This window comes from Gallinula chloropus, assembly GCF_964237585.1.
Source record: "Gallinula chloropus genome assembly, chromosome: 2".
Lineage (NCBI taxonomy): Eukaryota > Metazoa > Chordata > Aves > Gruiformes > Rallidae > Gallinula > Gallinula chloropus.
This window is the reverse complement of record NC_140086.1, coordinates 160,991,577-161,016,835: the sequence shown is the minus strand read 5'-3', so window position 1 is coordinate 161,016,835 and position 25,259 is coordinate 160,991,577. Positions and strand designations below refer to the sequence as shown.

Below are 25,259 nucleotides of genomic sequence, written 5' to 3'. Positions count from 1 at the left end.
CCTGGGCCCTGGGTTTTGACTTGCAGCTGATGAATTTGAGGGAGTGATTTAAGGCAAGGACCTCTCCTCCAAGCTGCTTCACTGGCAGTTACTTAAGGGCATTGAAAGAAGATATTAAAAACCACTATTAATAATAATAATATTAAATAACTGCATCCAAAGTCTCTCTACATAAACACAAGGTGTCCACAGTGTTCCCAGCACCACGGCCAGAATCATCCCAGCACCAGCACCCACCCCTGCAGCATCCTCACCCCTGGACAGATGGATCCAGGGAGTGAGGAGAAGGATGCCCAGGCTCCTGCTGACCCCTCTGTGCCTGGGATTGATATCTGGGGAAGGGGTAGTGGCCAGTGCTGCCCCAGGTTGCAGGCAGGAGCTGGCAAGCATCACATATAAACGCCCTGTGCCAGACTCAGCCCCAGCAACCTCAGAGCTACAGCTGGGTTTTTAATTTAATAACCTTAAAAAAATATATATATATATAATCTATGTGAGATGAAAAACACTCCCCCCTACCCACACCCCCCTCCCAAAACCCCCCCCCAGGCTCCCTCTCAGTCCTCCGAGTCGGTGTCGTGGCGTTGCCTGACCCGACGGGATGAAGGGGACCGGCTCTGGCTCCTCTTCCTCCCTTTGTGCCGTGGGGATGGGTGCTGAGCACGACCATCCCTGCTCCTGCTCTGCTGAGGGGCAGGGTGGTGGGCTGGGCTCCTGCTTGAAGCCTGGCTGCTGGAGGAGGAACCCGTGTCGTGACGCCGCCGGGCGCCGTGTCGCGCCGTCTCGGGACGCTGTTGGCTTTTCCTTTGGTGCTGCCTGTGAGGATGGAGGAGAAAGTGATGTCAGGGAGGTAATTTTGGGGATGAGCAGGTGGTTCTCCTCAAGCTTTCATCCCCTTTCCCAGCGATGATGCCCTGGGAGTCGTGGTCCTGGCCTCCCTTCCCCATGGAGCAGGACTCAGCCCCCTCACCCCAACCCAGTTACCTCTCATCCCGATCCGGAGAAGAATCAGAGGATGATGGAGAGTCATCCCTCTTGTGATGCTTTTCCTTCTTCTTCTCCTTTTTGTGTTTCTTCTTTTTCTTCTTCTTTTTCTCCTTTTTGGATTTCTTGCAGCTCTCTGGGCTGTGAGAAAGAGATCAAGAGCTGAGGATCCCTGTGCGTCCCTCTCTCTCTCTCCTCCAGAAATCCATCCCCAATCCCTCCATACATCCCTGCTTGGGCAGGAAACCTCCCTCCCCACCAAAATATAAGTGGTTTTGGGGGCAAAGCAGAGATTTTGGGGGCAAAGCAAAGGGTTTGGGGGCAAAGCAGAGGGTTTGGGGGCAAAGCAGAGGGTTTGGAGATGACTCATGGAGACACAGAACAACCCCAATGCCAAACGGAGCCAGAGAAGCATTTTGCAAAGTACTCCCCACACCCCTTCCCAAAAAACAAAGGGCCATTTCTGGTGGTTTCCCACCAAAGCAGTGGTCCTCATCCTCATCCTCACCGTTTCTCTTCCACCTTCTCCTCCTTCTCCTGCTTCTTCTTGGAGCCAGACATCTCGGGGCTGCTGGAGACTTTCTGGTGCTGGGTGTGGGGAGGGAAACACAGAGCAAGGAAAAGGCACTTGAGAAACTCTATTTGGGGAGAAGAAAGAAATCCTTTGGGAATGAAACACTTTAAAAACCAGGAAAGGAACTTGGAATACCCACAGGAGCCAAATGACCCCCCCCCAAATTAAGGCTCTGCAAACACAACATGGGGCTGGGAGGGATGTGGAGGGGGCTTTTAAATAAAACACCCTGAGCATGGGACAGAGCTTTCTGCCCCCTTTTTTGGGGGGGATCTTTTGGGGGGTCTTTTTTGGGGAGAGTCTTTTGGGGGGGTCTTTTTTGGGGGGGTCTTTTGGGAGGTCTCTTTTGGAGGGGTCTTTTGGGGGGTCTTTTTTTGGAGGGGTCTTTTGGGTGGGTCTTTCTTAGGGAGTCTTTTTTTGAGGAGTCTTTTGGGGGGTCTTCTTTGAGGAGAGTCTTTTGGGGGGTCTTTTTTTTGAGGGGTCTTTTGTGGGATCTTTTTTTGTGGGGGTCTTGGGGGGTCTTTTTTGGGGGTCTTTTGGCGGGTCTTTTTTTGGGGGGGTCTTTTGGGGGGTCCTTTTTGGGGAGAGTCTTTTCAGGGGTCTTTTGGGGGGTCTTTTTTTTGAGGGGTCTTTTGGGGGTTCTTTTTTGAGGAGGGTCAATTTTGGGGTCTTTTTTTAGGGGTCTTTTTTTGGAGAGGGTCTTTCGGGGGGTCTTTTTTTGATGGGTCTTTTGGGGGGTCTTTTTCAGGTGGAGCTTTTGGGGGGGCTTTTTGGGGTCTTTTTTTGGGGAGGGTCTTTTGGGGGGTCTTTTTTCAGGGGTCTTTTGGGTGGTCTTTTTTGAGGGGTCTTTTTTGAGCGGTCTTTTGGGGTTTTTTTTTTTTTGAGGGGTCTTTTGGGGGGTCTTTTGGGGGGTCTTTTTTTCAGGGATCTTTTGGGGGGGTCTTTTTGACGGGTCTTTTTTTTCAGGGGTCTTTTTTGGAAGGGTCTTTTTTGGAGAGAGTCTTTTGTGGGGTCTTTTTCAGGGGTCTTTTGGGGGGTCTTTTTTTTCAGGGGTCTTTTTTGGGTCTTTTTTGGAGGGGTCTTTTGGGGGGTCTTTTTTGGAGGAGTCTTTTTTTGAGAGAGTCTTTTGGGTGGTCTTTTTTTTAGGGGTCTTTTGGGGGGTCTTTTTTTTCAGGGGTCTTTTTTGGGTCTTTATTGGAGGGGTCTTTTGGGGGGTCTTTTTTGGAGGAGTCTTTTTTTGAGAGAGTCTTTTGGGGGGTCTTTTTTTTTAGGGGTCTTTTAGGGGGTCTTTTTTTTCAGGGGTCTTTTTTGGGTCTTTTTTGGAGGGGTCTTTTGGGGGGTCTTTTTTGGAGGAGTCTTTTTTTGAGAGAGTCTTTTGGGGAGTATTTTTTTTTAGGGGTCTTTTGGGGGGGTCTTTCTTTTCAGGGGTCTTTTTTGGGTCTTTTTTGGAGGGGGGTCTCTTTTTGGAGGGGGTCTTTTTTTCCCCCATGAGGAAGACATGAGCCCTGCTGTACCGTGAAGATGGAGAGCCCCAACTTCGCTGCCTCCTTGTCCTCCTTGGAGAGCATCACCCGGCCGGCGCTGCCGCTGTGGGGAGACATCACAAAATACACCCACAAAACAGAGGTAAAAAAGGGTAAAATTAACTTAATTGCCCTAAAATGAGGTGCTTTTTGGTGTGGGGGACCTCTCCCCTTGCCTCATACCTGGAGCTGCCCAAGCCCACCACCCTGTCCACGTCCTTCTCATCCCGTTCGCTGCCGTCCCGCTTGCAAACCTCAGCCAGCTCCTGGGGAGGGGGGAGAGCACCCTGGGTGTCCCCCCACCCAAAAACAAGGAGGGGGGAGCACATGGGGTGATGCTAGGGGGGCACCACGTGTCCCCCCCACCCTTACCTCCTTGCTGAGGCCGATGGGCTGCCTCTTCACGATCTTGTAGCCCCTATAGAAACAACCCCAGGGGTGATGCGGGAGGAGGATGGGGGGGGGGATGCTTTGCACCCCCTGTTTTTTTGGGGGGCTGGAGGGGGTGGGAGAGGGGATTTTGTAGACTCACAGGGCTGCCATCATGGCCTCCTGCTCAGCCAGGCGGACAGCAGCCAGCTCCTCCTCACGGGACAAGGAGGGGGCTGTGTCCTTCTTGCCCTTGGCGTACCAGGTCAGGTCCTTCCCCTTCTGCCACCGGCCCACAGGGGCCATCAGGGAGTTCCCTGTGGGGAGCAAGACACACACACCCCCCCCCCCCTCAAAGTCCTTGCACCCCAAAACTGCCAGCTGTGCCCCAAAACTTCCACTTGTGCCATAAAACCTTCATCCACCCCCCCAAAACCTCCATCTGCACCCTAAAATCTGTGCCCCGAAACCTCTATCTGCACCCCAAAACCTCTATCTGCACCCCAAAACATCCATCCCTCACACCTCCATCTGTGCCCCAAAACTTGTGCCCCAAAATGTCCATCTGCCCCCCAAAACCTCCACCTGTGCCACAAAACCTCTATCTGCACCCCAAAATCTGCACCCCTAAACCTCTGTCTGTACCCGAAAACCTCTACCTGTGCCCCAAAATCTGCACCCCTAAACCTTTCTGTGCCCCAAAACCTCCATCCACACCCCAAACCCTCTATCTGCACCCCAAAATCTGTACCCCAAAACCTGTATCTGTGCTCCAAAACCTCCATCCACACCCCGAAACCTCCATCTGTACCCCAAAACCTCCATCCACACCCCAAAACCTCTATCTGCACCCCAAAATCTGCACCCCAAAACCTGTATCTGTGCCCCAAAACCTCCACCTGTGCCCCAAAACCTCCATCCACACCCCAAAACCTCTATCTGCACCCCAAAATCTGCACCCCAAAACTTGTATCTGTGCCCCAAAACCTCCATCCGTGCCCCAAAACCTCCGTCTGTGCCCCAAAACCTCCATCCACACCCCAAAACCTCTATCTGCGCCCCTAAACCTCCGTCTGCCCCCCAAAATCTGCCCCCCTAAACCTCCATCTGTGCCCCAAAACCTCCATCCACACCCCAAAATCTGCCCCCCTAAACCTGTCTGTGCCCCAAAACCTCCATCCACACCCCAAAATCTGCACCCCTAAACCTCCATCTGTGCCCCAAACCCTCCACCCACCCCCCAAGACCCCGGGGAGGGGGGGGATGGGGGGTTCTGTCCCAGCTCAGTCCGTACCCAGGTAGTTTTCCCGCTGTTTGTCCGTCTTGACATCCTCCCAGCTGAACTGGTCCTGGCCCCCCCGGACCCCCCCTCGGGACGAGCCGAACATGGTGCCGGTGCTGGCAGGGAGATGGGGGGGGGTGTTGGTGACACCTGCGAGGGGATGGACACGGGTTTGGACCCACCGACCCCCCCCTGTGCACCCCCGGGGGGGGGTCAAGAAGGTGGGGAGGTAGCAATATGGGGGGGGGGGGGCGGGGCAGCAGTGGGCAGGGAAGGGGGAGGCTGCGGTGCCTGGGGGGTGGGGACAGAGCCCGGGGTGGGGGTGCAGAGCCCGGGGGGGGTGCAGAGCCCGGGGTAGGGGTACAGAGCCCGGGGGGGGTTGTGCAGAGCCCCGGGGGGGGGGGGTTGCAAAGCCCAGGGGTGGATACAGAGCCCGGGGTCGGGGGGTATAGAGCCCGGGGGGGGTGTGCAAAGACTGGGGAGAGGGGTGTGCAAAGCCCAGGGGGGGTACAGAGCCCGGGGGGGGGCGGGTACAGAGCCCGGGGGGTGCAAAGCCCGGGGTGGGGGTGCAGAGCCCGGGGGGGGTGTGCAGAGCCTGGGGGGGGGTACAGAGCCCGGGGTGGGGGTGTGCAGAGCTCGGAGGGGCGGTGCAGAGCCCAGGGCTGGGGTGCAGAGCCCGGGGGGGGTGGTACAGAGCCTGGGAGGGTTGCAAAGCCCAGGACGGGGGGTACGGAGCCCGGGGGGGATGTGCAGAGCCCGGGGGGGAGGGTACAGAGCCCGGGTGGGCGCGGTGCAGACCCCGGGGGGATGATGCGCGGCGCTGCGGGATGGGGGGGGACACGACACGTTGGGAGGGCTCTGGACCTGCATCCCATTGCCGGGGCTGGGGGGCAGCACAGCCGGGGGGTTGCGGGGTGCCGGGAGGGGTCTTCACGGCCCAGGGGAGGGCGGGGGGGGGGGGTCACGGTATTGCGGGCCGGGGGGGAGGGGACACGGCCTGGGGGGGGGGAGGGGGGGTGGGTCACGGCAAGGCTGTTGCGTGGCCTGACTTGGGGGGCGGGGGTTCCGCTGCACGTCCCGGGACCCACACCCCGGCAGCGCGGAGGGGAGGGGAGGGGGCCGCAAACCCACCCACCCACCCCCCGCGTTCCCCTTCCCCTTCCCCTTCCCCCCCCCCCCCCCCCCCCGCGCCTCACGCACCTCGCGCGCCGCTCCGGCCACGGGCCCCACACGCCCCGCCCCGGCCCGGCCCGTACCACTGGGGGGGTAAAGGGGGGGGAGAAGAAGCGGTCAGCGCGCAGCGGGTTGTACCACCGCAAGGCGGGGGGAGCCGCGCAGCTGCCGGCGGCGAAAGGAGACAAACCGCCCCAGTGCCAGTCCCAGTGCTCAGCCCGCAGTCCCAGTGCCCAGCCTCTGTCCCCAGTTCCCAGTCCCTGTCCCCAGCCTACGACCCAGTTCCCAGCCCCCAGTCTCTGTCCCCAGTCCCCAGCCCCCAGTCTCTATCCCCAGCCTCTGTCCCCAGCCTCTGTCCCCAGTCCCAGTCCCCAGCCTCTGTCCCCAGTCCCCGCCCCAGTCCCCAGCCCACGACCCAGTTCCCAGCTTCTGTCCCCAGCCCCCAGCCTCTGTCCCCAGTCCCAGTCCCCAGCCTCTGTCCCCAGTCCCAGTCCCCAGTCCCCAGCCTCTGTCCCCAGTCCCAGTCCCCAGTCCCCAGTCCCCAGCCCCAGTCCCAGCCCCCAGCCTGTCCCCAGTCCCCAGCCCCCGACCCAGTTCCCACCCCCAATCCCCAGTCCCCAGTCCCAGCCCCCAGTCCCCGCCCCAGTCCCCAGCCTCTGTCCCCAGTCCCCAGTCCCCGCCCCAGCCCCCAGCCTGTCCCCAGTACCCGCCCCAGTTCCCAGCCCCAATCCCCAGCCCCCAGCCCGGCTTTGCGCGCCCGAAAGCAAAGTCGTGAGCAGCCTCTGCACCAGCCGGCCCGGCGATAGCGCGTACCGCCGAGCCGCGCCTTTATTATAGTCTCCTCATGGCGTCACTTCTTCCAGAAGCGGCTGTAGGTGCCCAGGTCGATGCCCTGGAAGGTCTCCTCCAAAACGGGCTTCGACTTGCCGGGGAACTGCCTCCGCAGCCGCGCCTTGCGCTCCGCCTCCGGCAGCGTGTTGCTGTCCAGGGGTAGCTGAGAGGGGCGGGGTGTGAGGAGGGGCAGGGTGTGAGGGGGACACGGTGGGAGGGGGGACACGGCATGGGGAGGGGAAGGGTGTGAGTAGGGCACGGCTTGAGGGGAACACGGCATGAGGGGGGACAGGGTGTGAGGGGGGGCAGGGTGTGTGGGGGGGACACGGTTTGAGGGGGGCAGGGTGGGGGGGGGACACGGTTTGAGGGGGGCAGGGTGGGGGGGACACGGCGTGACAGGGGCAGGGTGTGAGGAGGGGCAGGGTGTGAGGGGGACACAGCGTGAGGGAGGACAGGGTGTGAAGGGGGAACACAGAGTGAGGGAGGGCAGGGTGTGAGGGGGGACAGGGGGTGGGGGGGGCAGGGGATGAGGGGGGTACGGTGTGGAGGGGGACACGGCGTGGGGGGGGGGGGGGACACGGTGGGGGGGACACGGCATGAGGAGGGGCAGGGTGTGAGGGGGTCCACGGTGTGAAGGGGGCACGGCGTGAGGGGGGGGCACGGCGTGAGGGGGGGCAGGGTGTCAGGGGAACACGGTTTGAGTAGGACAGGGTGTGAGGGGAACACGGCGTGAGGGGGGGACACGGCGTGAGGGGGGGACACGGCGTGAGGGGGGGGGACACGGCGTGAGGGGGGGGGACACGGCGTGAGGGGGGGGGACACGGCGTGAGGGGGGGGGACACGGCGTCAGGGGGTCCACGGTGTGAGGGGAACCCGGTTTGAGGGGGACAAGGTGTAAAGGGAACACGGCATGAGGGGGGACACGGCGTGAGGGGGGAACACGGCCTGGCCTCACCCTGCACACCCCACCACCCCTCTCCGCCGGCCCCCTCCTCACCCTGAGGATCCTCTTGGGCTCCTTGTAGCGGAGGCGGACGGTGGAGCCGTCAGTCTTGACCAGAAGGACGGGGTAGAGCCGGCCGTAGAGCTGCCGGTGGAGGTGGCAGACGGAGGCGCGGTTGGAGTTGCCGCGGCGGGGGATGAGGGCGGCCGGCGGCAGCAGCCGGGGGGCGGCGCTGAGGCGCAGGGCGCTGCCGGGGGAGGGAAGGCGGCAGCGCGGTCAGTCACACAGCCCGGTGGGGGGTCTGCCCGCTCTGCCAGGGCAATGCCGCCACCACCGAGCTCACCTCAGCGCCCGGCCGGCCGCCGCCATCCCGGACCGGGAGAGCGAGGAGGACGCAACCGCCGCGCAGGCCGGATGGAGCGAGAGGTGAGGCGGGAACTGCCTGCGGAGCGAGGAGAGGAGCTGTGCTGGGGGGTGCGGCGTGCCTGCTGCGGCACGGTTCAGCCGCCGTGCCACCCCTGCCCCGACATGGTACAGTCCTGCCCTGTCCCCCCCACCCCGCCCGGCCGTGGTACAGCCCCGCCATGTCCCCGCCCAGCCGTGGTACAGCCCCGCCATGTCCCCCTCCCGCCCGGTTATGGTACAACCCCGCCGTGCCCCCCCCCGCCTTGCTATGGCACAACCCTGCCGTGCCCCCCCCCCCCACCGCCTTGCTATGGTACAACCCTGCCGTGCCCCCCCCCCCCCGCCTTGCTATGGTACAACCCTACCGTGCCCCCCCCGCCTTGCTATGGCACAACCCTGCCGTGCCCCCCCCCCCCCGCCTTGCTATGGTTCAACCCTGCCGTTCCCCCTAGCCCCACCATGGTACAGTCCCGCCGTGCTCCCCCCCCGCCCCGCCATGGTTCATCCCACAATGGCTTCCCTCCTCCCCCCCCCCCCCCCCCGCTGGTTCAACCCAAGGCAGCTCCCCCGCAATGGTCTGACCCAGGGTCACCCCCCCCACACACACAATCAGTACCTCATCCCCCCGCGCCGCGGTTCGGCCTAACCCCCCCTCTCCCCATCACGGCGCAGCCTCCCCGCACTCTTCCCCCCCCCCCCCAGCCGCCACCGTGGCTCAGCCCAGCGCCCCCCCCCCCGCCCCGCGCCGGTGGTCTGTCCCGCCGCCCTCCTCTCACGTGACCGCGGCGCGCGCTACTTCTCCCCCCGCTCACCCGCCCTTCGTCTGGCGTCACGCCGCGCGCGCGGGGCCGCGGGGGCTGCCGGGACCGCTCCCCCTCATCACCCCCCCCACCCCCACTCCGCTCGCTTCCCCCCACCCCCCCCATGAGCTGGCGGCGGCTGTGCGGCGCCATCGCCCGGGCGGCGGGTGAGCGCGGCGGGGCCCGCACCGGGCGTGTGGGGCGCCCGCGCTCCGTGAGGCGCCCGGAGCGGCCTGGGGAGGGGTGGTGGAGGGGGGGGGGTGAGGCGCGGGCCGCCCAGACTCTCGCAGGGGGGTGCTGGGCTGGGGGTGCCCGGCCGGTGGTGGGGCGCTGAGGCGCGGGGGCTGCCGGGCTGTGGTGAGGCGCTGAGGCGGGGGGCTCCCGGGCTGAGGCGAGCCACTCAGGCGGGGGGCTCCCGGGCTGAGGAGGGGGCCTGAGGCGGGGAAGCTCCCGGGCTGTGGCGGGGGCTCCCGGGCTGAGGCGAGGCGCTGAGGCGGGGGTGCTCCTGGGCTGCGGTGAGGCGCAGAGGCGGGGGCCTCCTGGGCTGAGGCGGGGGGGGGCCTCCCGGGCTGTGGCGGGGGCTCCTGGGCTGAGGCGAGGCGCTGAGGCGGGGAACTCCCGGGCTGAGGAGGTGGGGGGGGCTCCCGGGCTGAGGGGGTAGGGGGCTCCCGGGCTGTGGCGGGGGCTCCCGGGCTGAGGCGGGGGCCTCCTGGGCTGAGGCGGGGGGGGCCTCCCGGGCTGTGGCAGGGGCTCCTGGGCTGAGGCGAGGCACTGAGGCGGGGGGCTCCTGAGCTGAGGCGGGGGGCTCCTGAGCTGAGGCGGGGGCTCCTGGGCTGTGGCGGGGGACTCCCGGGCTGAGGCGGGGCCGAGCCCCTCCAGGGTCCGCGGGTGCCGTTCGGGCGGTGGGCTGAGCCCCAGCCCCTGGCATCATCTCCCTCCTCTCCAGCCACCTCGGCTCCCCTGTCTCCCCCTCATCAGACAGGGCGAACAGGGGGTGTGCGGGCTCCGTGCAGGGAGCTGGGGGTCGGGGTTCGCGCCTGAGGGAGGGGGGTAGAGAAGGGCCTGGGGGTGTTGGGTGGCTGCAGGCTGAACATGAGCCAGCAGTGTGCACGGGTGGCCAAGAAGGCCAACGGCATCCTGGCTTGTGTCAGAGACAGCGTGGCCTCAGGGTCAGGGAAGGGATTGTGCCCCTGGACTGGACACTGGTGGGACCTCCCCTGGAGTGCTGTGTCCAGCTTTGGAGCCCTCAGCACACGAAGGACATGGACCTGTTAGAGCAAGGCCAGAGGAGGCCACAAAAACGATCCAAGGGCTGGAGCAGCTCTGCTCTGAAGACGGGCTGAGAGAGTTGGGCTTGTTCAGCTTGGAGAAGAGAAGGCTCTGGGGGGATCTTAACATTGGCCTTCCATACCCTGAAAGGAGCCTGTAAGAAAGCTGGGGAAGAACTGTTCACAAGGGCATGGAACGATAGCATGAGGGGTGATGGTTTTAAACAAGAAAAGAGGAGATTTACGTTGGGTATTAGGAAAAAATTCTTCAGTATGGGGGTGGTAGATCACTGGCACAGGCTGCCCAGAGAGGTTCTGGAGGCCCCATCCCTGGAGACATTCAAGGTCAGGCTTGATGGGGCTCTGATCTAGTGCAGATGTCCTTGCTGGCTGCAGGGGGTGGGACTAGATGACCTCTAAAGGTCCTTTCTAACCTTACACATTCTATGATTTCTGTGGTGACTGTGAGCAAGTGGTTCTTGTTCCTCTTCCTGCTGCATCATCGCTCCCTGCGAAGCGAGGGGAGACAGTGGAGAGGCTATTTAATGCTTTTTAGATAATTGTCACCAGGAAAAAGGTGGCTGAGTGTTCCCACCAGCTCTGGGTACCATGATGGGGATGCTCTGCTCTCATTTCAGACCTGCAAAGTAATTCTCTTCACTAAAGCAACCCGCTGGCTGTCAGGCAGAACCTCTGAGCCCAGTACTCCTGTATGGTCCCTCTGTGCAAACAAAGCCCTGGAGATACTGCCCACCCAAGCATGCTTGGAGCAGGTCTGAGGCATCTTTTGATGCCAAGCACTTAAATGTTGTGCTACCTGTAGCTGGGTTTGTCAGTGAGCATCCCAAAGCTGAGAAAAACAGGAGTTGCAGCTTTAGAAGGAACCTGCTAAAAATAGGAAGTGGCATTATAATCCTAATCCAGGAGACCTTTCTTGGAGCTCCAGGGAAACTGTCTTTTAATCCTCTTTCCTGCTTTGTAAGGGGGCTTTACCTTCTCTTTAAAGCCTCTCTGCTAATCAGCATGGACTTCATTTAACTCTTTTGACGTCTGTCCTTTGCTTTACCAGTTGTGTTGCCACCTCCCAGTTAAAACCTTGGGCAGGTTTAGCAGACAGAGAAACGTTCCTCACCCTGGTGACAACCTCCTGCTGCCTCCTTTCGTGACCACCTCACCCTTCTGCAGCCTGGCAGGGGTCTGTATCTTTGTTCTCAGTCCCAGGTATCCCCCTTATCCCTCTTTATTAAGTAGCTGTGCTACTCTGCTCCCAGTCTGTTCCAGCCCACTGTGGTTTTGGTGGTGTGTGGTGGTTAGGCTGGATCCAAAACTGATTCATGAGTAACTTGCTGGAGGCAAGAGCTGCTTTGTGCTGGGTATTTGTGGGTGGGCTGCTTCCAATATGCCAAAATCTGAAGGAAGGAGATGGGGGAAATTGAGCTGCTGCTCAAAATAAGTATGTACCTGTAAGGTTAATGATGGAAACAGCTTGAAAATGTCATGTGCAGGTGCCTTACTGGGCTGGGAACCAAAGAGGAGACTTCAAAAGCCCTGTATCCTCCAGATCTGGTTTCTTGGGCTTCTTTGGTGCTTTACTTGTGGTTCCTGAGGCCTGTGGGCTGCCAGAGGGAGAGGAGCTGTGTTGGCTGGGGCTGGGGAGGCAGCAGAGCCCGATGAAGATGTGCAGACCAGCATCACCCCTTGTTAGGAGTGATTTCTTGGGGTTTCTTGATGTTAACCAAATCTGATGGTGGAGGAGAGGGTCCCAGCTGTCTGTGCTGCTCACATCTTGAGGCAGAGATCATCTCTGCTGTTTGTCTTCCCAGGACATCTCCATCTTCCACCTCTCCGTCCTTAAGCAGCTGCCCCTGAAATTGCTGGGTAGAGGCACCTCTGGAAAACACTCTTCAGGAGCTGGTTTGGCTCCATCCCAGCACAGATTCCCAATGCCCCAGCCACCTATGGGTGCCCAACCCCTTCATCTAGCAGCAGAAACAGCTGTATTTTCTTATTTTTAATTTTTCCCCTCTAAATTTCTTCTGTAGCTCCCCAGCAGAAGAGTAGGGATCCGTTCAGAGGGAGGCAAGAGGAAGCACCTGGGAGTCTCCTGGTTTATTCTTAGCCCATTTCCCAAAGAAGTGAGACCTGTGGCATGACCCACATACCTTTTCTCACTAGTTCTGAATACTTTGAGGGGAAGGAGGTGAAGGAGAGTGTCTCATCTCCATCTTCTCCTGACACCCCACCAATGCTCTTCCAGAAAATCACTGGCAGCACCAGGGTTTCATGTCTGATGTGCACAGATGAGTCCATCCAAATTTGAGAAGGGTCTGACCTCTGGGTAGCAGCTCATCCCTGTTTGCATTGCTGACTGGAGGAGGGGGGATGTGTGATCCATGAGGGTTTGACTGCAGCTTTACTGGCCAGGAGAGCAGGAGAAGAAAGCAGGAGGGAAGATTAAAGAGGAAAGTGAGCAGTTCTTATTGGCCACCTGGGAATTGCAGCTGGGTAATTAAGGCTTTAGGAGCTCACAAATAGCCCTGCTCTCTGCTGGCTGGCTCCTGTTGTGAGCCTGCTGCTGCTGTGAGGAGCTGGGCTGCCTACCTTGGCTGAAAGGGAGCGAAGGCAGACGGTAAGGGTGCGTTGGAGCCTCCTGCTAGGCAGGGCTCTGCCTGTTCCTCTTACCCCTTCCTGGTTTGTCTGGGGTGAATGAAGTGATGGTAAATGATTTGACCTTGTCACCACCTACGACTAGCTGAAGGGAGGGTGCAGAGGGGTGGGTGGTGGTCTCTTCAGCCAGGGGAGAGGAGATGGGAGGAGGGAAAGTGGGCTCAAGCTGCACCAGGGCAGGGTCAGCTCAGATGGGAGGGAAAAGTTCTTCCCTGAAAGGGTTAGGGGGCACTGGAACAGGCTGCCCAGGGAGGGGGCTGAGTCACCATCCCTGGATTTGTTTAACAGATGGGTAGATGAGATGCTCAGGGATCTGGTTTAGCACAGGATGGGAACGGTTGGACTTGATGATCTTAAAGGTCTTTTCCATCCTTGTGATTCTGTGAGTGATCTGGGCAGCTTCATGTTCCCCTTTTCCTATCAGTGCCTGCTAACAGGCAGGTGAAATTTTGAGAGGGGAGGCAGGAAAGCTATTCCCCCCACTCCTTTACCCGAGATGTGAGTGTTCTGGCTGGGCCTGGGATTTGAACATCTGGAGCTGTTCTTGTTGGTGTGGTGGAGGGGAAAGCCTTGAAGTGCCCAGGCAGAGTCCCTGCTGGCATCTCAGTGTCACAAGTTGGGGCTTTCTGTGGTGGCTGAAGGATTCATCTTGCAATGAATGAGCATTGTGTGGGAGCAACCACCCTACAAAGTAGACTGGGATGACTTGGAGCACAAGAAGCTTCCTGCAGCTCCTCTTCTGGAGTGTTTTGCAAGTGATGTTTAGGGATCTCCTGTCTTATTCTTGTGGGGAAGAGGAGCTTGCCAGGGGGAGATGAGAAGGAGATGCTTTGGACAGCTTGGCAAGGAGCCTCTGGTGGTGGAGGAGGGGTGCAGGAGGGTGTGCTTCCCTCTTCTAATATTGAACCATTTAGGCAAAACCTTGATATTTGGAAATGATCAGAGATCAAGGGCTACAGAAAAGGCAGGCCAGGTCCCTGGAAGTTCTGCTGTGTGATAGTTTTGATGCTGGAGCCCAATCCAGCAGTGTGGCAGCGTGTGTGGGATGGGGCAGGTCCTCTGAGTTCCCTGAAGAACAGCTGATCTGGTGGGTCTGTGGGGCTGGGGCACCTGGAGGACACCAGCAGCACTGAAAACAATGAGTTCCCTTTTGGGTGGGTGATAGAATTTGGGTGGGTTTATGCCCACTTTAGCTGCTGCCACCACGTACTATTAATACCCCAGCTTACTGATACCCCAACCTTGCATAACTCAGACACACACAAAGCATCCTTAGGGACTAGAGGGGGAACTCATATAACTTGCTGTCTGTGTGATCAGGCAGGAGGGATGTCAGGGTGAAGGCACCCAGGCTGGGTGAGGGATGCAGCCTGGCTGGATTAGCTCACTGCACGATCCTCCTCCACAGCTGATGTTAAGAGGCAGCATTTGGCTTAAGGCTGTTTAAAAAGTGATCTCTAAGGTCAGGGTGACATTGCTATGATCTAATTTAAGGTGTTAGACTGTCTGATTGCTTCTGAGGCTGTGCCCAGGCAATGAGGGTAGTGGAAAAAATAACAGTGTTTCCTGGGGCTTTACTGCTTGTAGCAAGTGATTGTTTTTACACTGGAAGAACAGGCTGTTTGATGTGTCCTGCTCTTGCTGTCACCTCTGGTTTGGAAACTGCTGATGGATGAGGGTCCCCATTGGTACTCCCTGCACTGTCACAGAGGTTTTTCTTCTTTATTCACACAGTGATAACTACCCTCTCTTCCTCCTTGGGGAGGCAGGTAACATGAAAACACACAGGTTGTTTTTTCTTTCTGGCTGAAGAAACAACTGCAGAATGTCCCTGTGGCCTCAGGCTACCTTTTTGTTCCTGTAACCAGGAACTGAATCCTCCTCTCTTGCCACAAGACAATGCTGAGGTGGAGTTTAGTGCTCCAGGAAATATGTAAATAGCTCCCAAAGCATGTTCAGATCACAGAGTGTTCAGACCACTCTTGCAAGGTGGTGGGGTTTAGTGGTGGAGAACACGCTGAGCTTCTGGGTCCAGGTTTTGGTATGTTGTCTGGAAGGGCTTTGTGGGAGGATATTTATCCCAGAACTGATAGGAAACGTTTAACTGCCTGTCCCAGGCTCATAGTTTGCCCTTGTTAGGATGTGGGGATCTCATGGGCATCCCATCTCTGGCTGATAGCTGACTTCTTTTCTCACCAGCAAAACACTGGGAAGTGGCTGTGACTGTACTGGACAAGCACTGCCCTCTGTGTGGGGACATCCCATGATGTTTCCAGGTGCCAGCAGGCACAGACAGCATTTTCCTCCTGTTAGAGGAAGTTTTCCCTAGGATTTGAGTCCTAACAGGAGAGAGCTAGGGCAAAGCTGCCTTGAGTTATCCCAGTTTGGTGGCAGCCAGAGCCCAGTTTCCTCCTCCTTTGGGTGACATCCTATGAGTTTAACCTCAATCCCTGGAGAAGGAGGGTTCCTGCTGCAGTGATATGTGTCTTTTATTTGTCTGAGGTGTTTTTTCTCTGGGTCAGAACTGGGGCCAGCAGCAAAGCAAGGTGAAGCCCTCCCACTCTGTTGCCAGGGGTCTCTGTTGTCTGCTTTCCAAAACAACACCCAAGTCCTCAGGGCTCTCAGCCCAGATCTTCTGCAGCAGCACAGAGGTGGCAGCTCCCATTGCCTGACACCAGCTTCCTAATTTAATAGTTCTTTGGTTTTCCCTGGCATTTCCTGCCCTCTCAGTTACTTCCCATCACCTCTGGGCTTGGGATTTCTCGCTGTTTTGGGTTTCCCTGCTGAAACTTGTATCCAGTGGTAAAGGATAGGTGTTATTTGTGGGGCCACAAAAAAACCCCTACAGCTATGGTGTTTTTCATGGATGTTACTAACCAGACACCTATTTTTCTGTCTCTCCAGCCATGCAGGGACCAAGACCAGTGGTTCTGAGTGGCCCATCAGGTGCAGGGAAGAGCACTTTGCTCAAGAAGTTGCTCAAAGACTACCAGAACATCTTCGGCTTCAGCGTCTCCCGTGAGTAGCCCTGTCTTTCCAGGGAAGGGCAGTAGCTGTGTCTGTGCCCCAAGTAATGGGCTTCCATGGCTTCTTGTGTCCCAGTCTGTGGGCTCTTTGGGAGATTCAGACATATCAGGAAGCCTTTTATTGCTGGTACAGAATCACAGGGTTGGAAAAGCCCTTTGAAGATCGAGTCCAACTGTTCCTGTCCTGTGCTAAACCATATCCCTGAGCACCTCATCTACCATCTGTTAAACACATCCAGGGTCAGTGACTCAACCCCCTCCCTGGGCAGCCTGTGCCACAGCCACACAACTCTTTCAGTGAAGAACTTTTCCCTCACATCTGATCTGACCCTGCCCTGGGCAGCTTGAGGCCATTTCCCCTTGTCCCATCTCCTGTCCCCTGGCTGAAGAGACCATCGCCCACCTCTCTACAACCTCCTGTCAGGTAGTTGTAAGCAGTGATAAGGTCTCCCCTCAGCCTCCTCTTCTCCAGGCTGAACACCCCCAGCTCCCTCAGCTGCTCCTCAGAGGATTTGCCCTCCAGCCCCTTCCCCAGCCTGGTTGCTCTTCTTTGGACTCGCTCCAGGACCTCAATGTCCTTCTTATGGTGAGGAGCCCAGAACTGGACCCAGTACTCAAGGTGCAGCCTCACCAGTGCCCAGTACAGGGGCACAATCACTTCCCCAGACCTACTGACCACACTGAGCAGCAATTCAGGATTTGCCTAGATTCTCCACATCACTTCCATAAATTCTGGTTGTGTGTTGACTCTTCCTACATAAATCACTTAAGCTCTGGCCAAGAGTGGCTTGTTTTCTCCCTGAGATGGCTCCTTGTAATGTGAAAAGTCACCCCTGGCTGGCTTGGTCTGCTCCTGCCTGTCTGCAGGCAGTGCTGATGTCCTGCATCCACAGCACAGCAAGCACAGGGAGTTCTCCTCAGGCACCTTGCCCACTGCAACAATAATTCTGTTTCCTTTACCTTGAGCAACACCATAAAGGTTACCCTCAGAGTGTGGGCCATCCCTGGAGTTCTGTGAGGTGTTTTTAAGTACATTACCAATGTTTCCTTTTACTGCCCCAATGCTGTGGACACTGCAAGGGAAACCATTTGCTTTGGGATCAGTGAGATCTGGATTCATTCTGCTGTGAAAGGGGAAATACTGTATGTTTAAAAATTTAATGTTACTGGGGGTGAAAAAACCCCTTAAAATTATCTTACCTCTTGTGTGCATCATCCTGTGCTCTTGATTGAACTGAGTCCCTCTTCTGAGTCCAAACTAAATACTAAAACAATACGAATTTGAGCAGAGTTCAAAGCCTGCCTGACTTATTCACCTACCTTAGGCAGGAGTTTGCCCTCCTCTGGTAAACCTGGCTATTTTAAGCACCTATGTAGGTGCTGAGTGTCCTTTTAAAATGAAGATAACCCTGTGAAGTAGGGCACTGCTAATTCCCCTGAACCCAGGCAGAGGTCTGAATAAGGTGTCTAGGATTGCACAGGGAGGCTGTAACAGAGCTGGAAACTAAACCCAGCTTAGCAAGTCCCACACTGACCATTTTTGATCCCTATCAATCTTAATTGATTGTTTTCAGATTACTTAGGACTCTTCAATTAAAGATCAAGCCTCTGTGTCTTTGCTGGCTGATTCCAGGAGCTGTGGTCATTTTAAACAGAGGATCAGCTTGCTTGTGAGATGGGGTTAATCTGCTGCCTGCCCACTTTTATTTCTTGGCTACTGTTACTTCCTTGGGTGATCTACACCTTTTCCAAGGCTGGTTTCTTTCTGCTTACAGATACCACCAGGCAGCCAAGACCTGGAGAAGTGAATGGCAAAGGTGAGTGTGTTGCAGTTGGGCTGGACTCATCAAACTCTGCAGTTCCTCTGAGAAATGGTTAAGTTTTTACATGAAGCACATGCATGGATCCCTGCTAGCAGATAAGCTGCTTCTACACTCCTGTTTATAGGAGGCACTTCCTTAGGCAGGAGGAGCAGGGTTCAGTAATTCTATATTTGGTGAAATGTTAACAAAGCTGCCAGTTTTCCTTGCCAAACACTGCTGCTGTGGCTCCCTGGCTGAGGTGGCCCAAGCAGGGAGCTCTGTTTAACACCTTGGGCCACACTTAACAGCTCAATGTCCCAATACAAGATGGTGACAAGTGGTGCTCCTCAAGGGTCTCTACTGGGACCAGTGCTGGTTAATATCTTTATTCATGATACTGGCAGTGGGTTTGAGTGTGCCCTCAGCAAGCTTGCTGGTGACACCAAGCTGAGTGGTGAGGGTACTGTGCTGCAGGGACACAAGGCCATCCAGAGGGGACTGGGCAGGATGGAGAAGTGGAACCTCAGAAGGTTCAACAAAGCCAAGTGCAGGGTGCTGCACCTAGGGTGGGACAACCCCTGTTATCCATACAGGGCAGGAGATGATGTGTTGGAGAGCAGCCCTGAGGGAAAAGACCTGGGGGGGGCTTGTGGGTGAGAAGCTGGACATGAGCCACCCATGTGCATCTGCAGCCCAGAAGGGCAACCCCATCCTGGGCTGCATCCCCAGGAGTGTGGCCAACAGGTTGGGAGAGGGGATCCTGCCCCTCTGCTCTGGGGAGACCTCACTGGACTGCTGTGTCCATCTCTGGAGCCCTCAGCACAAGGAGGACATGGACCTGTTGGAGCACATCCAGAGGCCACAAAAATGACCCAAGGGCTGGAGCAGCTCTGCTGTGAAGACAGGCTGAGAGGTGGGCTGGTTCAGCCTGGAGAAGAGAAGGTTCTGGGTACCTTCTGTACCCTGAAAGGTGCCTGTAGGAAAGCTGGGAAGAACTTTTCCCAAGGGCATGGAGCAATAGCATGAGGGTGATGGTTTATAAACTAGAAAATGGGAGATTTAGGTTGGATATTTGGGAAAAATTCTTCATTATGAAGGTAGCAGATCACTGGCACGGATTGCCTGGAGAGGTGGTGGAGGCCCCATCCCTGGAGATATCCAAGGTCAGGCTGGATGGGGCTCTGAGTGACCTGATCCAGTGAAGTGTCCCTGCTCACTGCAGGGTGGCACTAGATGGCCTTTGAAGCTCCCTTCCCACCCAGCACATTCTATGATTGGGCATTGAGTGGTTTGTGTTTTCTGAAGTGCCAGGTAGCTCCAGTGAGACACCCCAAATCTCACCCTGCTTTGGGAAATCCACCTGCTTCAGGAGGTGCCTGTGTTTGTGTTAACAGCCTCTGGCCAGCTGCTTCTCTGGTTTCTGCTGTGTTTGAGCATTTCAGGAACAATCAAATGAGATTTGCATTTAATTTCTGATGGCAATTTTCCCTCTGAAGTGAAAGAGAGAATTTGTCAGAAGATAGTGAAGCTTTTCAGTTTGCTTGGGTTTGATGTTCCCTTTTATCTCCCTCTCTCTAATCCCTTTCTAGTCTTTAACCCTAAATGCTTTCAAAGTGAGGGCCTCAGCAGCTGTTCCACACCTGTGGGGAGGGAAGGGGTTAGGAAAAAGGGCCCAGAAATGCTGCTGTGCCCACAGGGAAGGCTCCCAAATACTGTAAAGAGGGGTCTGGGCAGTTGTGGGAGGAGAGGGGATACTGTTGTCCAAAGCAGATTGTAAGGTGCTTCTCCCCTGAGCACCCACAGGTGTCACTTTAACCATGAACTTCACCTTCAAAGCTGTTAATTCCTGACTGTCCTCTATTTCCCCCCTGCCCTTTTGTTTTGCCCCCCCTGCCCTTTTGTTTTGCCCCCCCTGCCCTTTTGTTTTGCCCCCCCTGCCCTTTTGTTTTGCCCCCTCCCCAGATTACCACTTTGTGACCAGGGAGGAGATGCAGAGGGACATCGACGCTGGTGAATTCATCGAGCACGCGGAATTCTCCGGAAACATGTACGGGACGAGGTAGGGAGCTCAGAGCTGGTCACAGCTGAACCCACAAACTTCAGCAGGTTGGCAGATGGCTCTAAGATGAGGGGTGTGGTTGATACTGAAGAACAGGAAGCCATCCAGAGGGATCTTGGCAGGCTGGGAAGGTGGGACTGGGTGAGCCTGATGAGGTTCAGCACTCTGAAGTGTCAGGTGTTGCACTTGGGCCAGAGGAATCCCAAACAGAGATACAGACTGGGAGAAGAGCCCCTGGAGAGCAGCCCTGCTGAGAAGGACCTGGGAGTTCTAGTGGTTGAGAAACTTCCCATGAGCCAGCAGTGGCTCCTGCAGCTGGGAAGGGATCCTGGGCTCCATCAGCAGAGGGGTGGCAGCAGGGACAGGGAGGGGATTGTCCCTCTCTGCTCTGCCCTCCCCAGCTGGAGTCCTGTGTCCAGAGCTGGGGCCCAACACAAGGAAGATGTGGGGCTGTTGGAGAGGGTTCAGAGGAGCCACGGAGATGATCAGAGGGCTGGAGCAGCTCCCCTATGAAGAGAGGCTGAGGGAGCTGGGCTGGTTCAGCCTGGAAAAGAGAAGGCTGTGGGGGGACCTCACTGCAGCCTTCCCATCCCTGAAGGCACCTGAGGAACAGGAGTTTTTCAGGAAGACTGAGATTTCTTGAAGAGCTGAAGGTGATACTTTTTATTTGGAGGGATTTTTGGAGATGGCAGGGTTAAAGTCTGGGGATGGTTTCCTCACAGGAGGTGCCAGCAGAAGGCCTCTGACTGAAGGCTCTGTCGGTGTTCAGCTCTGAAGGAAGGGTTGGTGATCCTGCATTTCAGGAACATATCGCTGTGTTTTAAGGTGACATGTGTGGCTGTCACTGCTGTCACCACAGGGATCTGGCCCCACTCCTTCTGAGGCTGATGGAGAAGCACAGCCCCCCACCCTGGCCTCAATACTCCCAGTGTCACAGGTTTGGCAATAGAAGGGAAACCTGACAGCTCATCTTCCAAATACCCCAGGGCCAAGGAGAAACTGAGTTCAAGCTCCTTAATTCCTGCCTTTATCCTGTGTAGGACAGGTTTCCTTCCTCCACATGTGTCCTGCTTATTCCAGCCAGCCACAGCATGGAGGAGATGGATGCTTTCTGCTGCCTGACACGTAGGTGGAGTCAATTTTGGTGCCTTCTCCTCAGGGTGGCTGCCAAGAAGACATCTCTCCTCAGCCAATTTGCAGGAATTTGATACTTAAATCAAATTTTATGATGTGCTTGTTCAGTTTTGAGGTGCTTTTCTCCCTAGCCCTCATTTTGGTCCCTCATTCAGCCCCCTCCAACTGTTCTCTCTGCCTGTGGGGGTGGGTCTGCAGGGTGGGAGGCTTAAATTAACCCAAACCATCTCAGCAATAGTGACCAGCCTGCAAACAAAATACATGTGGAGCAAACTTATGTTTAATCTACAAGTGCCTAAGGGTGTTTCTAATCAGAAATGTGATAAAATGGAGAGTCCCAGGTGCTTATCAGAATAGGTGATGCTTTCAGCAATCCTCTTCTGCTCCCTAAATCTCCTGAATTGCTTAAATTAAGAGCCCTGAAAGAGCCCTGTCTGTGGGAGGCTGCTGAGCCCTGCCCACAGAAATCAGAATTCTTTTGAAGCTGCCTTAAACTAGAGGCTGAAGTCAGAGTGCAGGTGTGGGGTCTCTTTCTCAGGGCTTCTCAGAGCTGCTGGCTGCTTGGAGCTGGGTTGTAGCAGGAGGTAGTTGGTCCCTGCTGATAGCAGAGGAAGGCTGTGGCGCTCACAGGGCAAGCCAAGCTGTTTTGGAGGGGGGAAAAGGAGGTATGTCTGTGGCTTTGAGGTGGATAGGGCTCAGATCTGGGCTCTCTGCTGCCCACCAAGGCAAGACAGCAAACCTCTGTCTGTGTGTGAGGCACAGTGCTGCTCTTCCCCACCCTCCAGCACGAGGAGCTCGCAGCACTGCTGTGTTGAGCTGCTCCATGGCTCATCTCTGTTCAATCAGGCTTTTTTGGGCTTGCAGGCTCCTTCTGTCCTCCCCAGCTGCTCCCTGACACCCATGGGTGCTTTCCCTTTGTGTCAGGGCAGACCCTGTTTTCTCCAGCTGGCACAGCTAGGAGCCAGGCTGTGGGAGGTGGGCTGGGGGTCCCGAATCCTGTTTTGCTGGAGCTGTGACTCCCCCTTTCCTGGGGCATAGGACAATGCAGGAGCATTTGAGTAAGGGAGTCTGTTTTCAGCACAGAAGGTATCAGGGAGCAAACCTTGGTGACACAGGGTGATGGGATGAGGTCCAAAGAGGCGCCCTAGGTGCAGGCAGGGAATTGAGCAAGTTGAAGGCTGGCTGTAGGGCAGCTTCTTTTAATCTCTGCTGCTGTATGCCCTGACTTCACCACCTCAAGACCTGTGATGCTGTCTCTGAGCTCCTGGCAGAGCTTCTCCCCACGCTGTCCCTCATGCCACGGAGCCCTGGCATGAAGGAGAGCCTCTGCCTGGCACTGCCGCTGCTCTGGCTGGATGCTCTGGATTCTCTGACCCCTTCCCTCTTTGCTCTGTCCCCAGTAAAGGTGCAGTGCAGGCTGTTCAGGCCCAGAACCAGATCTGTGTCCTTGACATCGACATCCAGGGCGTGAAGAACATCAAGAAGACAGACCTGAACCCCATCTACATCTCTGTGCAGCCCCCATCCATAGACATCTTGGTGAGCGACCGCCTTCCTTTGCCGTTAGGCCCTTAGAGGTAATCAGCGTCTTGCTCTGAAGTGATGGGGGCTCCCCCCTCCTTAATTCATGTGTTTTTAAGGGACATAAAATAGGTGTAGGGGACATGCATGAGCACATTCCACCTCCCTGGCCTCTGGCTCCCAGGAATAAATCTTCCCATGCCCTGGTTTTTGAGTCCCTGCCATACAGTTTTCACCCCTCAGCGTGTTTTCCTGCATCAGGCTGGATGTGACCAGCCTTTAAACTCGTTAGTTGTACTTTATGCTGTGGAGAGAGGGAGGTTTCTGCTCTGTGACTTGCCTCCAGCCATCAAAATTAAACAGAGGGAGGCTGGTTCTCTGTAGCACCAGAAATCCTGTACCCCTCTGGTCTTAACAGAGCCTTCATAGAATCACGGGGGTTGGAAGGGACCTCCAGAGATCATCAGGTCCAACCCCCCTGCCAAAGCAGGGTCCCTAGGACAGGTCACACAGGTCGGTGTCCAGACGGGGCTGGAATATCTCCAGAGAAGGAGACTCCACACCCCCTGGGCAGCCTGTCCCAGGGCTCCCTCACCCTCACTGGGAAGAAGTTCCTCCACATATTGGTGCAGAACTTCCTGTGCTCCAACTTGAGCCCATCGCCCCTTGTCCTGTCCCCACAGACACTGAGCAGAGGCTGCCCATTTCCCCCTGTGTCCCACCCTTCAGATATTGATAAACATTACACAATTAATGTGAGCCTTACCCAATTAATGGTCACAACGTGCCTGTGGGAGAAATGAGATCACCATCATGGTGCAGAGATGGGTGCTGACACTTTGCTGAAGCCCCTGACTCCTGGCTCTCCCCTCCTGTTCTCAGGAGATCAGGATGTGCTTCTTGTTGAGTTTGTGGAGGAGGAAGTCGGCACAACCCACCAGAGAGTTGCCACTTCCCAGCACCACCTGGAAAGAGGGTGGAAAAGGGACTAGGAACCTGAGCTGTGAACAGCACATCCTGAGCCCAAACCTGGCCACCAGTTTGGTTTAGGCTGTGAACAACCCCCTCACCCTTTGCGGAGTGTTACTTCACGTGCCCACAGTTGCCAGCTAACATCTCCTGGGTGTGGGCAGCGCTGGCTGGTGGGGTGGGTGGTGGTTTCTGCACCCAGCTTTTTGGGCCATGCCTTTACTTGGATCTGCCTGTTGATGTTCAGGAGAAAAGACTACGTGACCGAAAGACGGAAACAGAAGAAAGCTTACTGAAGCGCTTGACAGCAGCCCGGGTGGATTTGGAACTCAGTAAGTCCAGGGGACCTTCAAATGATGTTCCTGGGGAGCAGGGGTGCGTTGGTGGATTTTTAGGAGCTGTTCTTTGCATGGAACATCTGACTCTGAGGAGTGCTGGCAGGGCTTGGACATCAGCTGGGTTTGTTCTAAGCACCATACTGTGTCACTTCCCACTGCAGTTCTTGTGGGTGTCCAGCAGAAAAGCGCCTCAGTGGTGGCTGGATAGTGACATTAAAATGCTGGAGGAATCCCAGAATCATAGGGGTTGGAAGGGATCTTGAGAGAGATCATCAGGTCCAACCCCCCTGCCAAAGCAGGGTCATAGAATCCCAGACTGGTCTGGGTTGGAAGGGACCCCAAGAATCACAGAGCTCCAACCCCCGTGCCACAGGCAGGGCCACCAACCTCCAGGCCTGGAGCTACACAAGGCTGCCCAGGGCCCCAGCCAACCTGGTCCCTAGGACAGATCCAGGAACTCAGGTTGTGCATGAGACATGACACAGGGTGGTGGTGGGGGAAAAACATGTTCTCTGACTCTTCTGTCCTCATCTCCTTCCCCAGGTAAAGAGCCTGGCCTGTTTGACTTGGTCATTATCAATGATGATTTAGAAAAAGCCTATTCCGAATTGAAGGAGATACTCCTGGAGGTGAGTTGTCTGGGGTTCTCCTGCCTTGCACCCCAGGCAGGAGTCACCCCTGGGGTGAGCAGATTGAGGGCCTGTCTACAGACAGCTACAGAAGTGGGATCTCATGGCCACACTTGATCTGTTTTGAGCTGCTGAGTGATGTGGTTGAGCACAGGTTGTGTGTGAGTGATGGTGGATCAGTGCCCTAAGAGTGGGACATGGATCTGGTGTGATACTGGATTTGGGGCAAAGCAAATGGACATCCCTGGACAGTGTGGAAGGGGTTTGATGTTTTTGAAGAGCCTCCAAGTCAAACCTTGCCTTGTCCTCATGCATAAACTCTGGCCTTGGTCCTGGAGAGCTGGCAGGAGGAGATGATTGCTTGTGGTCTCCAGAGCTGTGGAACTAGGAGCTGTTCCCAAACAGTTGCAGATGCTCAGTTGTTTTTTTTTTTTTTCTCCTCCTCTCCTTGCCAGGAAATCCAGAAGACCCAAGAATCCAGGAAGTCCTGAGCTGATCCTGCTTGGACCTTTTAATTTTGCACATCATTCCCGAAGCATGTCGCACCATTTCATTCCGCGAGACATTCCCTTTAGGTCAGCCCTCCTCCCAGGTTTCTCCAGAACATTTCTATTAAAAGGAAAGAAAAGAAAAGAAAACCTGGTCACACTTGTGGTGCTGTTGGCTTGGTGGGGTCTCCCCTGGGTCATTACCTCAGGTGGATGCTTCAGAAGCTGAAGGGCAGAGCCGTGCTGTGAGGCTGCTGAGGAGCCGGATGAGCAGTTGTGGCCCCACCGTGTATGTTAGGATCTCACTGAGGTGTTTGTGGAGGTGCATGTTGCACCCAACTAAGGCTCCTCACAGAAGGGGGAGGTATTTGGGCTGATGTGACCCCCCCATGGAGCCCAACTGCGCTAACCACAGTCTTTGGGAACAGATGAGTTTGTTTAATAACCCGAGAGGAGAAGGAGGCGGCTGCAGGA

The 25,259-nt window shown here is 56.5% G+C and overlaps 3 protein-coding genes across 8 annotated transcripts; 1 reads left to right on the top strand and 2 right to left on the bottom strand.

The window, feature by feature from the left end:
* Positions 1-533: 533 nt before the first annotated feature.
* Positions 534-6,058, bottom strand: LOC311189178 (multiple myeloma tumor-associated protein 2 homolog). Its single transcript, XM_084260765.1, has 9 exons — positions 5,933-6,058; positions 4,745-4,882; positions 3,614-3,767; positions 3,454-3,499; positions 3,265-3,347; positions 3,073-3,145; positions 1,493-1,572; positions 985-1,125; positions 534-816 (listed from the first exon to the last, which is right to left on the bottom strand). The coding sequence occupies exons 2-9, from the start codon at positions 4,836-4,838 to the stop codon at positions 558-560; spliced, it is 930 nt and encodes a 309-aa protein (XP_084116891.1). The 5' UTR covers positions 4,839-4,882; positions 5,933-6,058; the 3' UTR covers positions 534-557.
* MRPL55 (mitochondrial ribosomal protein L55) lies at positions 5,959-8,906 on the bottom strand. 4 transcript variants are annotated; one of them, XM_084260771.1, is made up of 5 exons: positions 8,701-8,743; positions 8,023-8,121; positions 7,734-7,926; positions 6,719-6,899; positions 5,959-5,990 (listed from the first exon to the last, which is right to left on the bottom strand). In XM_084260771.1, the coding sequence occupies exons 1-4, from the start codon at positions 8,703-8,705 to the stop codon at positions 6,756-6,758; spliced, it is 441 nt and encodes a 146-aa protein (XP_084116897.1). In that variant the 5' UTR covers positions 8,706-8,743; the 3' UTR covers positions 5,959-5,990; positions 6,719-6,755. The 4 variants fall into 4 exon arrangements, with proteins under 4 accessions (XP_084116897.1, XP_084116899.1, XP_084116898.1 ...); XM_084260773.1 differs by lacking the exons at positions 5,959-5,990; positions 8,701-8,743 and adding an exon at positions 8,897-8,906 and having other exon boundaries at positions 6,689-6,899; XM_084260772.1 differs by lacking the exons at positions 5,959-5,990; positions 8,701-8,743 and adding an exon at positions 8,861-8,891 and having other exon boundaries at positions 6,689-6,899.
* GUK1 (guanylate kinase 1) lies at positions 7,975-24,929 on the top strand. Of its 3 annotated transcripts, XM_084260768.1 has the most exons (9): positions 7,983-8,105; positions 11,222-11,347; positions 15,724-15,837; positions 17,621-17,662; positions 19,610-19,706; positions 22,241-22,379; positions 23,578-23,662; positions 24,212-24,297; positions 24,753-24,929. In XM_084260768.1, the coding sequence occupies exons 3-9, from the start codon at positions 15,726-15,728 to the stop codon at positions 24,786-24,788; spliced, it is 597 nt and encodes a 198-aa protein (XP_084116894.1). In that variant the 5' UTR covers positions 7,983-8,105; positions 11,222-11,347; positions 15,724-15,725; the 3' UTR covers positions 24,789-24,929. The 3 variants fall into 3 exon arrangements, with proteins under 3 accessions (XP_084116893.1, XP_084116894.1, XP_084116892.1); XM_084260767.1 differs by lacking the exon at positions 11,222-11,347 and having other exon boundaries at positions 7,975-8,105; XM_084260766.1 differs by lacking the exons at positions 7,983-8,105; positions 11,222-11,347 and adding an exon at positions 8,951-9,051.
* Positions 24,930-25,259: the final 330 nt, after the last annotated feature.